Consider the following 14,548-nt stretch of genomic DNA (forward strand, 5'->3'; position numbering starts at 1 on the left):
TATGATATTTAAGATTGTGAAATAGATTTTTAACTTCAATATTTGATAATGATATAACATCAACATCACATTTATGTGTATATTCATCAGTTGGAAATAATTCCTTAAAAGGCGTTAATTACAAATGTATACATGTCTATACAGTGTGTGTCATTTTAAACGCTGAAACAAAATAATATAATGATAAGATGAAAGCAAATATTGGTAAAACCAACTAATATAAGGATAACATCGTATAATACAATAGCAAAGCCAAATAATATAATGAAGGCATCATGTAATAAAATGACAAATCAAATAGTATAATGGAAATATTAATTAATTTTGTATTTTCTATACCATATATGGTAGCTATGGCGTTCCATAGTTTAACGCCAAAGGTCTCTCCATTCGGATGAAATTAGAGTGTCTATACATACACTGTAGAACGGATGGCGATACGGCAGTATGTATCATAATATAATATGCACAAAGGTAAGTAAATTCACACAATACACAGTTGATATCAATCACGTTGTGTTTGTAAGTTATTAATCAAGTACTCATAAATATCCCACTATCAGCAATATTTCTATCAGGATATCCGAGTCGAACAGCAATGGTGGAGAAAAATAAAGACTCCGACAACATGAAAAAATGTTAGATTACCACAGTGTAAAATGATTCTACATATTCGATAGATTTATGAAATATAACTACCTGTATCACTGTTAACATATGTAGTTTAAGATTCGCCAGTTATCAAAACAACTATATATATTAGATTACGTGGGAAAATAGTTTGACTATTTCCTGCAATATTACGGAGCTAACAAAGAAGTTTAATATTAATTTTATGTTAATGTAATGTAAACAAATACGACATCTCATATTGATCGTGGGTTTTGAATTTTTGCCATTTTCCTTTGGTTTTTGAAATGTTTTGTATCCACAGTTCATGATATAAAATGAAGTTGACAAAACCAGACCAAGGCTGGTCTTGGTTGGTACTCGGAGCATCGTTTGGAGTCATGGTCATCAATGGCTGCCTCGGACAAGGCATCGGAGTGGTACATCTCGCCCTCCTCGAAAACTTTAATGAGGATAGCACGAGGACAGCGTTGGCTGGATCTCTGTTTGCGGCAACACAGTCATGTGGAGGTCAGTACATGGATAATGGAATATCCCGAGTTTCCTCTGGCCCTGACACCAAGCCCTACACCAGACATGGTGTCAGGACCAGAGGAACTCAGGCTAACTGGAATAGGATGCGTTTGTGACATATCGGTTTACATTTCAAAGCAAAGTCAGGGTTTTTGTCACAAAATGGGGCAAAATATACTATAGTGCCAACACAGAAGGTGGTACGTATCCAATGTGTCATCACACGAGGCCAAATGCACCACACTGTCAACTCACAATGGTAAAACTTATATCTGTCATCACTCATGGACAAAATGTACCACTGTCAACTCACAATGGTAAAACTTATATCTGTCATCACTCATGGACAAAATGTACCACACTGACAACTCACAATGGCACACTGACAACTCACAATGGCAAAACTTATATCTGTCATCAATCATGGACAAAATGTACCACACTGACAACTCACAATGGCAAAACTTATATCTGTCATCACTCATGGACAAAATGTACCACACTGACAACTCACAATGGCAAAACTTATCGCTACCATTACTCATAAACAAAATGTCATCGTCATCACAAAATCCTATCCCGTACTTAATCGATCCAAACAGAACAAAAACCAACAAAAGTAAAGGTGCTAAAACAAAGGAATTTGCATCTTGACGTATTTACTGTAGAAAGCATTTTGCATATTCTAACGGTCTCGGACTGCACAACTACGTCATAGTAGATATCAAGCCACCATTGCCAAATACCATAATTATAAAACAGCTTTCCCTAACACCATAATGATTAGTATGTTGGTTGCAGGTGTGTTTGCTGGTTTTATCATTAAGAAGTACAGTTGCCGGGCAGCAACTATAGCTGGCTCACTGGTGATGACCGCTGGGTTTCTTTGCTGCGTCTTCATCAACACTCTCGACTTAGTGATACTGTTTTATGGGGGTATAGCAGGTAATAGTTTTTAATTGTTTATAATCGCAAAATAAATTCATGTGAAAGTAAAGTAAATCAATCATCTGCATTTAACCAATATAATAAAGAGCAAATGACTGATTATTCATGTATTCTGTAGCACTGAATGTTGGCAGAATTTTTTTTCTTAAGGTTGCATTCATGATGTATTCCTCTGTGATTTGAATTACGTTTAAGCCTCGTTTTGATCTCGTCTAAATGTTTTTTGCAATATTAAACAAACTATGGTCAACTGTATTAGTAAACACGAATCTGAAAAATAGGTTAAAAATATATATACCTCTGTTGTTTTTAGTTGTTGATATTTCACAAGAATTTTGATAAATTACCTTCCCATTCGGCAGCCATTTTGAAAACGTGCCCTTCATGAAAAGCCTAAATGTCATTCTTATTAATTGTAGATTGGTCCCTAAAATCATCAGTGTTGCCATTTTTAATTGCAGCAAGCTCATTTTGTAATATTCATTATAATGAAAATAATATACTACAATATGAAAAATTAGATATTTTTTATTTGTATTTTTTCAACACTTCTGGTGTAACTTGGATTTTTTGATTTTTGACGACCCCGAAATGGTGAAAAATAACACATATAATGATTAGACAAAAAGGGAAGCACACGCACATCCCATTTTAGAAAAAAGGTGAACTTTTAACTTTTATATAAAGCGTTTAATAAGAAAAAAATAAACAAAAACAAACAAACAAAAAAGGTGAAAATGAGTGTTTTCCTATTCAAAATTAAGGGGTAAGGGTAACTTAAATTGCTATTCTGAGTTAAATGAACAGTAAAAGAAATTAATTTCCATGCATGATTTAAAAGACAGTACTATTTTTGGCAGTTCTGCAATCATCTATATATATATATATCTGACAACACATACTGGAGATAATATGTGGATTTGTCCTGTAAAAGGTCAAAAGAGCAAAATTTACTTAAAATCACATATCATGTCAAATCGGGTATCTAAGCATTTTCTGCTATGACATTAATTCCCATTCCCAAAAATGAATAAGAGAAGAATTATTTAACATCACAGAGGTGTACACCTTAAGCTAGAGCTGTGGAGATGCATACACCCCGGGAAAGTAGCTGGAAGAATAAATCAATTAAGAAGTTTGAATACAGTATACATGTAACATCTTATATTTGTTTCAAGTAGCAGTGAATTACTAGAAATGAGATTACGTATAACAGACATCTCCATATAATCCTAAATAATTTGATGACGCCTTCAAAAAACATGCCATCCAGAATTTTTCTTTTCACTCTGTAGGCGCTGGTGCAGGATTGACATACACGACCGGAATAATCGTGATTGGGTTCAACTTTGAGAAGAGGCTTAACCTTGCTGGTGGCTTAGCCCAGTCTGGTGTAGGTTTGGGTGTATTGTGTCTCTCCCCGGTTGTTCAGGAGATGAGGGAAATGTTCGGAAATAAAGGTTTCTTCTTCATCCTCGCTGGCATTTCTTTACACCTTTGTATATTTGGCACTTTCTACTTTCCATCACAATTAGAGAAAAACACAACAGCTACTGAAGGTTTGGATATGGAAAACGGGACAACCAATGTAAAAAACGTGACAATGAGCTCGACTAGACCTATGGAGACAGTCCCTCCGTTGGATACAATTACCAAACAAAAATCTGTCATATTTCAAATAACTAATGTCTGCAGAAATATTCCATTTGTGATGTTATGCTGTAGTTTGTTTTTCGCCCATTTTGGGATATATATAATGTTTTTGAATTTGCCGAACTATGCTGTCGTAAATGGCGCTTCAGCACTTCAGGGATCGATCCTCATCTCCGTCTCGGGTGTTAATTCAATCATAGGGAGGTGGCTCACCGGCCTGACCACAAGTGGTAACGAGGTGGATGAAGCATTGCTGCTGTTCGGAACACTCTCGGTGTTGGGTGTATCAAACATATGTTTGCCTCTCTATGGACACTCATACGAGGGGAAAGTCCTATACTCTGTATTTCTAGGTTTATATAGCGGCTGCTGCTTTCCCTTGCTCAATGGACTGAGTTTACGACTGGTTGGATTACCATACCTGGCTACAGCGGTGAGCGTCGAGATGTTCTCTGTAGGACTAGGGATATTGTGCGGCCCTCCGTGTGCAGGTCAGTATGATTGTGATTAATAGCAACCATTGCATGTAACGTCATTATACATTGTTTTACCGAAGTACAAATTAAGGATTGTTTGGTATAGGGCTACCCTATTTCTGTGGTTAAATTAATTTAGTAAGATGCTTGTGTATTAAGAAATCCTCCTAAAATATATCCGAGCGTTATAATAAAAGCATAGATCTTGAAATTAAATCGAACCCAAAATCGGACCATCATCTGCGACTTACATAGGCCACAATTACAGCTGGTTAAAAGTGGAAAGCCACCATGAATCGGTAATGAAAATTGAAGTCGGTGCGCTCAGAATTGCTTCACAGTTTTAGATATTTATTGCATACTTTACTTTTGATGTAACTGAGCAAATTTGAAAGGAATTAAATCAAGATAAATCCATAGAGGATTATGAAGTTTAGCTTGATAAAATTTGATATATATAATCATAAGTCTGCAGGTTGTATAAAAGACCAAATAAGATGTTTTAGCAACATTCGATACAAAGAGACAGTTAAATAGACAAGAGCTGAACTGCATTATATAAAACTGTTAAGTCCTTTTACCGAGGAGTCCTCAAAGGACCAAGATGCTGTATGTTGCAGTTTAAATCATTTTGGTTCTACTCTATCCGACTCGCAATTGGTTTGGAAAGGTGCTAATATCTTGTGTCTTGTACAATATTTTGTATTGAAAGGTGCTAATATCTTGTGTCTTGTGCAATCCTTTGTGTTGAAAGGTGCTAATATCTTGTGTCTTTTGTGCAATCCTTTGTATTAAAAGGTGCTAATATTCTGTGTCTTTTGTGCAATCCTTTGTATTGAAAGGTGCTAATATCTTGTGTCTTTTGTGCAATCCTTTGTATTGAAAGGTGCTAATATCTTGTGTCTGTACAATCCATTGTGTTGAAAGGTGCTAATATCTTGTGTCTGTACAATCCATTGTGTTGAAAGGTGCTAATATCTTGTGTCTGTACAATCCATTGTGTTGAAAGATGCTAATATCTTGCGTGGTTTTTTTAGCTCACCTGGTCCGAAGGACCAAGGTGAGCTTATGCCATACCGTGGCGTCCGTCGTCCGTCCGTCCGTCCGTCGTCCGTCCGTCAACAATTGACTTATTTGACCTTTTCTTCATAACCACTGATCGGAATTTGTACAAACTTGGTCAGAAGCATTCCTATGGGTAGGGGACTCAAAATTGTACAAATGATGGGGCTGACCCCCTGGGGGCCTCTGGGGCGGGGCCAAAAGGGGTCAATTTGGCATTATTGATATAAACGACTTCTTCTCTGAAACCAAGCAATGGCTATCGCTCATATTTGCCTGGTAGCATCACTATGGGGTGGGGATTCAAAATTATATAAATGATGGGGCTGACCCCCCAGGGGCCTGAGGGGCGGGGCCGAATGTGGTCAATCCGGCTATATTCATACAAACGACTTCTTCTCCGAAACCAAGCAATGGCTATCGCTCATATTTGCCTGGTAGCATCATTATGGAGTGGGGATTCAAAATTGTACAAATGATGGGGCTGACCCCCCAGGGGCCTGAGGGGCGGGGCTGAATGTGGTCAATCCGGCTATATTCATACAAACGACTTCTTCTCCGAAACCAAGCAATGGCTATCGCTCATATTTGCCTGGTAGCATCATTATGGAGTGGGGATTCAAAATTGTACAAATGATGGGGCTGACCCCCCCAGGGGCCTGAGGGGTGGGGCCAAATGTGGTCAATCCGGCTATATTCATATAAACGACTTCTTCTCTGAAACCAAGCAATGGCTATCGCTCATATTTGCCTGGTAGCATCATTATGGGGTGGGGATTCAAAATTATATAAATGATGGGGCTGACCCCCCAGGGGCCTGAGGGGCGGGGCCGAATGTGGTCAATCCGGCTATATTCATACAAACGACTTCTTCTCCGAAACCAAGCAATGGCTATCGCTCATATTTGCCTGGTAGCATCATTATGGAGTGGGGATTCAAAATTGTACAAATGATGGGGCTGACCCCCCAGGGGCCTGAGGGGCGGGGCTGAATGTGGTCAATCCGGCTATATTCATACAAACGACTTCTTCTCCGAAACCAAGCAATGGCTATCGCTCATATTTGCCTGGTAGCATCATTATGGAGTGGGGATTCAAAATTGTACAAATGATGGGGCTGACCCCCCCAGGGGCCTGAGGGGTGGGGCCAAATGTGGTCAATCCGGCTATATTCATATAAACGACTTCTTCTCTGAAACCAAGCAATGGCTATCGCTCATATTTGCCTGGTAGCATCATTATGGGGTGGGGATTCAAAATTGTACAAATGATGGGGCTGACCCCCCAGGGGCCTGAGGGGCGGGGCTGAATGTGGTCAATCCGGCTATATTCATATAAACGACTTCTTCTCTGAAACCAAGCAATGACTATCGCTCATATTTGCCTGGCAGCATCACTATGGGGTGGGGATTCAAAATTGTACAAATGATGGGGCTGACCCCCCAGGGGCCTGAGAGGTGGGGCCGAATGTGGTCAATCCATCTATATTGATATAAACGACTTCTTCTCTGAAACCGAACAATGGCTGTTGCTCATATTTGCCTGGTAGCATCACCTTGGGGTGGGGATTCAAAATTGTACAAATGATGGGGCTGACCCCCTGGGGGCTTAGGGGTGGGGCCATAAGGGGTCAGTTTGCAGAATTGATATAAAAGACTTCTCTGAAACTTAAGCAATAGATATCGCTCATATTTTACTGGTAGCATCCTTATGGGTTGGGGATTCAAAATTTTACAAATGGTGGGGCTGACCCCCCAGGGGCCTGAGGGGCGGGGGCCAAAATTGGTCAATTTGTTTAAACAACTTCTTCTCTGAAACTAAGCAATGGATATAACTCACATCTGTATGGTAGCATGGTTATGGGGTGGGGATTCAAAATTGTACAAATGATGGGACTGACCCCCCAGGGGCCTGAGGGGCGGGGCCGAATGTGGTCAATCCGGCTATATTTATATAAACGACTTCTTCTCTGAAACCAAGCAATGACTATCGCTCATATTTGCCTGGTAGCATCACTATGGGGTGGGGATTCAAAATTGTGCAAATGATAGGGCTGACCCCCCCCCCCCCCCCCCCCCCCCCCCCCCCCCCCCCCCCCCCCCCCAGGGGCCTGAGAGGTGGGACCAAATGTGGTCAATCCATCTATATTGATATAAACGATTTCTTCTCTGAAACCGAACAATGGCTGTTGCTCATATTTGCCATGGTAGCATCACCTTGGGGTGGGGATTCAAAATTGTACAAATGATGGGGCTGACCCCCCTGGGGGCTTAGGGGTGGGGCCAAAAGGGGTCAGTTTGCAGAATTGATATAAAAGACTTCTCTGAAACTAAGCAATAGATATCGCTCATATTTTACTGGTAGCATCCTTATGGGTTGGGGATTCAAAATTTTACAAATGGTGGGCCTGACCCCCCAGGGGCCTGAGGGGCGGGGGCCAAAATTGGTTAATTTGTTTAAACAACTTCTTCTCTCAAACTAAGCAATGGATATTACTCACATCTGTATGGTACTACATGGTTATGGGGTGGGGATTCAAAATTGTAAAAATGTTGGGGTTGACCCTGCCCGCCAGGGGGCTGAGGGGTGGGGCCAAGAGGGGTCTATTTGGCTAAATTGATTTAAACAACCTATTCTCTGAAACTTAGCAGTGATTTCACTGGTAGCATCATATTGGGGTAGGGATTCAAAATTGCATAAAGGAATGAGCTGACCCCCAGGGGGCAGAGGGCAGGGTCAAAAGGGGTCAATTGGTCTAAACAAGTTCTTCTCTGAAAGCAAGCAATGAATATCACTCACATTTGTGTGGTAGCATCCCTATAGAGTCGCGCCAAAAGTCAATTTCATTTCATGGATTAATGCACTTTTTGGCATTTTTAGTATTAAAATAAAAACAATGTACATGTACCCATATAAAATGCTTATGATATATATTGACATAGCAATACCAGCAACAAATATACTTAAGCATCATTCTTGTTTCATATCTCATGAAACCAGGTGAGCGATACAGGCCCTCTGGGCCTCTTGTTTTTTGTACATTCCTTTGAGATTGTAGGTGGTAGACAATGCTGGTGAATTTGTAAGTCCTGGGGTTTCTCGTAACCTGTTTGTCTTCTTTTGAATAGTGACACGGTTCAGAATATACAAGTGTATTTGATATTCATTGAAATACAATAATGAAAATAATGAAATTGAATTGTGGGCACCTTCCCATCCAGAATTGGACAGTTCTTTTGACTTTGATCAACAACTTAGGCCCTTGGCTTCACAGAGGTGTCTCAGGATGAAACAGCATTATGATGCAGTTAAAGTCATTATGGATCTACCGTATCAAACTTTCGCCTTTTTAAGTGTGAATATCTTCAATCGTGAAATAGTCCCCTAATTCAATATTATCATTAGTAATGATACAACTTAAAATATGGAATATTGGATTTCAAAACAACGTAAAAAAAAAAATACATGTGTGTATTCTCAATTGTGTTTTTATTCAAATGAATAGAAACGTGGCATGCGGGTTGCGGCACAGCGGCAGTGTCTATCATAATCTGAAAGGATTGCACAAAAGGCACACAAGATATCACCAACTTTCAGTACAAAAAAAACTTATTATTTCCAGTTAAGATATAGAAAACGACAAGTTTTCGTATATGATATTAAAGTAAACCGTATTCTGCAACACATGTGCACCACACGGATACATTAACAATAGCCACTAGGCATTTCCATTTGATTAATACTTTCCATATATTTTTCTTTATTTAAGGACTATTTCTCGACAGTGGCGGGACGTACGATCAGTGCTTTATTATCACAGGTATTGTACTATTGTTTAAAAACAATTGTTTTAGTAAATTGTGGCGTAAATACAACACATGTGCCAGTCTTATCTAAAAAAAAACAAAAAAGGAAAAAGAAAAAGAAAAAAAACCCAACAAGTCAGTTCATCAATACTTGACTTAATGATATTCCTTTCTATAGGAAAGCATCAGTCTTTTGAACACATTGCAATATTGTCTTTGTCACTATATACTCCAACTCCAGTCTTATATATTCATATCTGCTGTTACAGGATTCATCATATTGGGCGGGGCTATGTTTACCTTGGCCAGTGAATATTTACGAACAAGACGAAAAGTTGCTGTTGAAGCAACACCTGACACCATATTACACTTGTAGAAAAGTATTTTTAAAGTTTTGAGTTTGTTTAGTGATGAGGAATCAGAGTGTGGTCGTCTTCTTCATATTTATTTATATACATATTACATATACAAATGTATTTACAATATATGTACAGAGTTAAAACAGTACATGTTTTTGATGTTGGGATATTATCAATATCCCAGCCTAATGGCCGGGAATGGATCCGAACAAGTCGCCTGTGGTTTTCAGGTCTCTGTTCCTGTGTGTCATATGTGAGTCGTCTGTGTGTCTACTCTGAGTCGTCTGTGTGTCTACTGCGAGTCGTCTGTGTGTCTACTGTGAGTCGTCTGTATCTACTGTGAGTCGTCTGTGTGTCTACTGTGAGTCGTATGTGTGTCTACTGTGAGTCGTCTGTGTGTCCTCTGCGAATCGTCTGTGTGTCTACTGCGAGTCGTCTGTGTCCGCTGTGAGTCTTCTGTGTGTCCTCTGTGAGTCGTTTGTGTGTCCTCTGTGAGTCGTCTGTGTCTACTGCGAGTCGTCTGTGTGTCTACTGCGAGTCGTCTGTGTGTCTACTCTGAGTCGTCTGTGTGTCTACTCTGAGTCGTCTGTGTGTCTACTGCGAGTCGTCTGTGTGTCCTCTGTGAGTCGTCTGTGTGTCTACTGCGAGTCGTCTGTGTCTACTGCGAGTCGTCTGTGTGTCCTCTGTGAGTCGTCTGTGTGTCCTGTGAGTCGTCTGTGTCCTCTGTGAGTCGTCTGTGTGTCTACTGCGAGTCGTCTGTGTGTCCTCTGCGCAAGTGAAGTCGTCTGTGTCTACTGCAAGTCGTCTGTGTATCCTCTGTGAGTCGTCTGTGTCTACTGCGAGTCGTCTGTGTGTCTACTGCGAGTCGTCTGTGTGTCTACTGTGAGTCGTCTGTATGTCTACTGCGAGTCGTCTGTGTGTCTACTGCGAGTCGTCTGTGTGTCTACTGCGAGTGACAGTCGTCTGTGTGTCTACTGCGAGTCGTCTGTGTGTCTACTCTGAGTCGTCTGTGTGCCCTCTGTGAGTCGTCTGTGTGTCTACTGCGAGTCGTCTGTATCTACTGCGAGGCGTCTGTGTGTCTACTGCGAGTCGACTGTGTGTCATCTGTGAGTCGTCTGTGTGTCTACTGTGAGTCGTCTGTGTGTCATCTGTGAGTCGTCTGTATGTCTACTGTGAGTCGTGTGTGTCTACTGCGAGTCGTCTGTGTGTCTACTGCGAGTCGTCTATGAGTCGTCTGTGTGTCTAATGTGTGTCCTCTGTGAGTCGTCTGTGTGTCTACTGCGAGTCGTCTGTGTGTCTACTGCGAGTCGTCTGTGTGTCTACTGTGAGTCGTCTGTGTCTTCTGTGAGTCGTCTGTGTATCCTCTATGAGTCGTCTGTGTGTCTACTGCGAGTCGTCTGTGTGTCCTCTATGAGTCGTCTGTGTGTCTACAGCGAGTCGTCTGTGTGTCCTCTGTGAGTCGTCTGTGTCTACTGTGAGTCGTCTGTGTCTACTGTGAGTCGTCTGTGTCTACTGTGAGTCGTCTGTGTGTCTACTGAGAGTCGTCTGTGTGTCTACTGCGAGTCGTCTGTGTGTCCTCTATGAGTCGTCTGTGTGTCTAATGTGTGTCCTCTGTGAGTCGTCTGTGTGTCTACTGCGAGTCGTCTGTGTGTCTACTGCGAGTCGTCTGTGTGTCTACTGTGAGTCGTATGTGTGTCTACTCTGAGTCGTCTGTGTGTCTACTGCGAGTCGTCTGTGTGTCTAATGCGAGTCGTATGTGTGTCTACTCTGAGTCGTCTGTATGTCTACTGCGAGTCGTCTGTGTATCTACTGCGAGTCGTCTGTGTGTCCTCTGCGAGTCGTCTGTGTGTCTACTGTGAGTCGTCTGTGTCTACTGCGAGAGCTCGTTGTGTCTGTGCTGACCACAGGCCATATATAATTATATATATACAATTATATATATACTAGAGACGATATGAAGTATATAATCCATGTCATAACTTCCGTGCTATTATGATGAAGCGCTTAAAGTAACAATATATCTAGCAATATTCATATCAATAAACACATAATTGATTATTAATATTCAGAATTGTGTCCTTTTCCACAACGGCACTGAGATCAAAATTAAAATTAAAAAAAAAAATATTCAAAACGTTTTTTATATCATGTTTTTCTGATATCACAAAATACTTGAATAGTAAAACGGTGCCTCATAAGTTTGGTATTCGAAAGGGCTTTGAATATCAATATATTTCTATCGCAGTTGAAAATTCAAATGTTATTCACACTATGACTAGTGTAGTTTGATGACTAATCAAGAACACCATGTAAATAAGAACGTATACATTATGTTAAATCAATCAAAAGCCTTGTTCAATAAATAATCAGGTCTGAAGTAGGATCTTCATATTGGATGGCGACGTGATGTTTGTAAAATCTGTGTGATAACTGGGTTTAAGATTTCCGGAATTTGGAGATAGCATTTGGTAAATGGAGCAATGGAAAATACTTCATGTAGCGCTTAACTATTACGTTGTTTTATTCGACAAATTAATCCGTGGTATTTGATGACAATAATATAACAAAAATAAAATAACAAGCGCGATGGGTGCTGAGTTGGAGGAAACGGCATCATGGGCGAGGATTCGCTTCACATCACAGAAGTCGAGGTGCCTAATCCCCAAGAAGGGGAAGATTACACAAGAGTTCCACCTGAAAGTCCAAGGAGAGACGATTCCATCAATAGTCGGCAACCCGATTAAATGCCTTGGGAAATGGTACGATGAAAGCCTTCGTGACACGAGCAGTATTAAGCGAATAGAGCAGCAAACACCAGAGGGGATGTAAATATCGACAAGACGGGACTACCTAGCAAGTACAAGGCCTGGATATTGCAGCATGGCCCGCTTCCCCGGCTGACCTGGCCACTGATGCTATACGAGAATCAACAGGCATTTACGGCGTTGGCTTGGAGTTTCACCATCTTTCCCTAGCATAGGATTGTATAGCAGAACATCCAAGCTACAATTACCAATCACCTCGTTAGTAGAGGAGTACAAGGTATGAAAGGCCGGACTCATCATGACACTGAATACTTCAAAGGACGAGAAAGTCAGGCAGGCAGGCGTTCATGGGAGAACAGGGAGGAAGTGCTCGGCAAGCAGGGCTGTTGAGGACGCAGAAAGCAGGCTGAGACATAACGATATAATTGGGACAGTATGTCAGGGCAGACTGGGTCTAGAAACAACGCTCAGACAGTCATGGAGAACGGCAGACACAAGAGAGAGGAGGGGCTGGTACCGAGTGAGATTAGAGCTCAGGGGGAGGAGGGAAGGGAGAAAAGCTGTGGAACTGGGCTGTCAGGGCGCATGGACAAGATCGGAGACCGAGGAATGGCATTTGACCTGGAAGGATATGTGGCGATATCAACCAGCGCAATTGAAATTCCTGCTGCGGTCAGCCTATGACGTTCTACCATCACCAGTCAATCTCTATAGATGGGGTTTGGTACCTGACCCAGACTGTGTGCTCTGTGGCAAGAGAGGGACCTTGGACCATGTGTTAACAAGCTGCCAGACGGCATTGGCACAGGGCCGGTACACATGGTGCCATAATGAAGTACTCCGGGAGCTTACAGACATCCTAGAAACGGAGAGGAAGGCATAGAGGAAAGTTGAGAAGAAGACTTGTTAAGGAGGGACGGAGTGTGCTGGTGGAGGGAACCAACAAGAAAAGTAGACATGACAGACGACTTGACCATTGGAGTGGATCTGCATGGAAAATAATCTTTTCCGAACATGGTCCAGACCTCCCTTAGGCCAGACATTGTGATGTGGTCTAAGGGAGAGAGGAAGCTACTACTAGTAGAGCTGATCGTGCCATTGGAAATGAGGTGTGTGCAGGCAAACGAGAGGAAGCGTGCCAAGTATAAGGACTTGTCGGCGGAGTGTCGAGAGCAGAGGTGGCAGACATAGAACTTCCATGTGGAGGTTGGATGTAGGGCTTCCTGCACAGTCAGTTTGGATGACGCTCAGCGCGCTGCGACTGACAGGCCTGGAAAGGAGGAGAGCAGTACAGAGGCTCGCCCAAGCAGCTGAACGTTCATGACAATGTTGAGGATTGGAATAATCAAACTGCAATGATAAATGATAAGGTTCAATTCGCATAACACAATGTTAATGTTGCACACAAGAATGATAGTGTAATATCTACTTGAATTCCGTTCCATAGCCCTATATAGTCAGAGAATAGACAGACTTAAAAAGAACATCCTTGAGTGCATCCTTCAATATGAGGCTCACAACATATCAATCAGTCCTCGTATGTCTTTAGCCGACGCATGATGCTGAAGACGTAACAGACATATACATAGAATCTCTAGACACCTGGAGACGTTCGGATGTACAGTGTCAAACAATCTAGACGCCGATGAATAGGCCTACATTAAGTGCAGATTAATGTAGGGTTTGATGGGAAACCATCCACAGGAATTTCAACATTTTCATATCATATTATTAAAACAATATTTGTTTGAAAATTATCTAATGAAAAAAACCCAGTTATCTTGAGAAAATGATGTGGAAGCCCGGGCGTACTGGCGTACGCCTAGCTACGCGCCTGATTTAATTTGGTCCAGCATTAAAACTATGCCGTTTATCTAAGTCTAGTTGTTAAGAAAGCGAAAACAGTTAATTTGATGATGAGAACTCTAATGTGCAAAGAGCCAGTAATACAAGGTTCAGACTTTGTAGTCCATTATGATAATCAAAATCCACGTACAAATATGCAAAGCATCATAAATCATAAGTGCAGGCGACACAAAAACTCTTGAATTGTATGTTTTGTCTATAAAACCAGAGTGTGATATAGCTCGGTTTTATCAGAGACGTGTATGGCTATATCGATAGATACTACTAGGACAGACACGATCCTGACAGAATAAACTAAACGGTACATATTTAGCATTCGACGAGGGCATACGTGCAGAACACCCTGTTCTCATTGGATATGATCACCGAAATAGGCCTAGTGGATTCTCCGAGTTCCGAATGATAAACACAGTTCCCCGTTCGCTTCGATAAACAGCACTTGAATAGGTAGATATATCCGATCACAAGTT

At 41.3% G+C, this 14,548-nt stretch overlaps 1 protein-coding gene across 1 annotated transcript; it reads left to right on the forward strand.

The window, feature by feature from the left end:
• Positions 1-871: 871 nt before the first annotated feature.
• LOC117339937 (monocarboxylate transporter 12-like) lies at positions 872-9,772 on the forward strand. Its single transcript, XM_033901652.1, has 5 exons — positions 872-1,140; positions 1,945-2,088; positions 3,387-4,235; positions 9,052-9,102; positions 9,358-9,772. Exons 1-5 carry the CDS (start codon positions 948-950, stop codon positions 9,462-9,464), a joined length of 1,344 nt encoding a protein of 447 aa, XP_033757543.1. The 5' UTR covers positions 872-947; the 3' UTR covers positions 9,465-9,772.
• The last annotated feature ends 4,776 nt before the right edge of the window (positions 9,773-14,548 follow it).

The sequence above is a fragment of the Pecten maximus genome, chromosome 12 (assembly GCF_902652985.1).
Source record: "Pecten maximus chromosome 12, xPecMax1.1, whole genome shotgun sequence".
Classification (NCBI taxonomy): Eukaryota; Metazoa; Mollusca; class Bivalvia; order Pectinida; family Pectinidae; genus Pecten; species Pecten maximus.

What these genes read in the sequence shown, in the direction of transcription:
- LOC117339937 (XM_033901652.1), top strand. Translation starts at nt 948, where the DNA reads ATGAAGTTGACAAAACCAGACCAAGGCTGGTCTTGGTTGGTACTCGGA. An exon ending in GTTTTATGGGGGTATAGCAG is followed by an intron (nt 2,089 to 3,386) that starts GTAATAGTTTTT and finishes TTCACTCTGTAG; the next exon opens with GCGCTGGTGCAGGATTGACA. An exon ending in GTGCGGCCCTCCGTGTGCAG is followed by an intron (nt 4,236 to 9,051) that starts GTCAGTATGATT and finishes TCTTTATTTAAG; the next exon opens with GACTATTTCTCGACAGTGGC.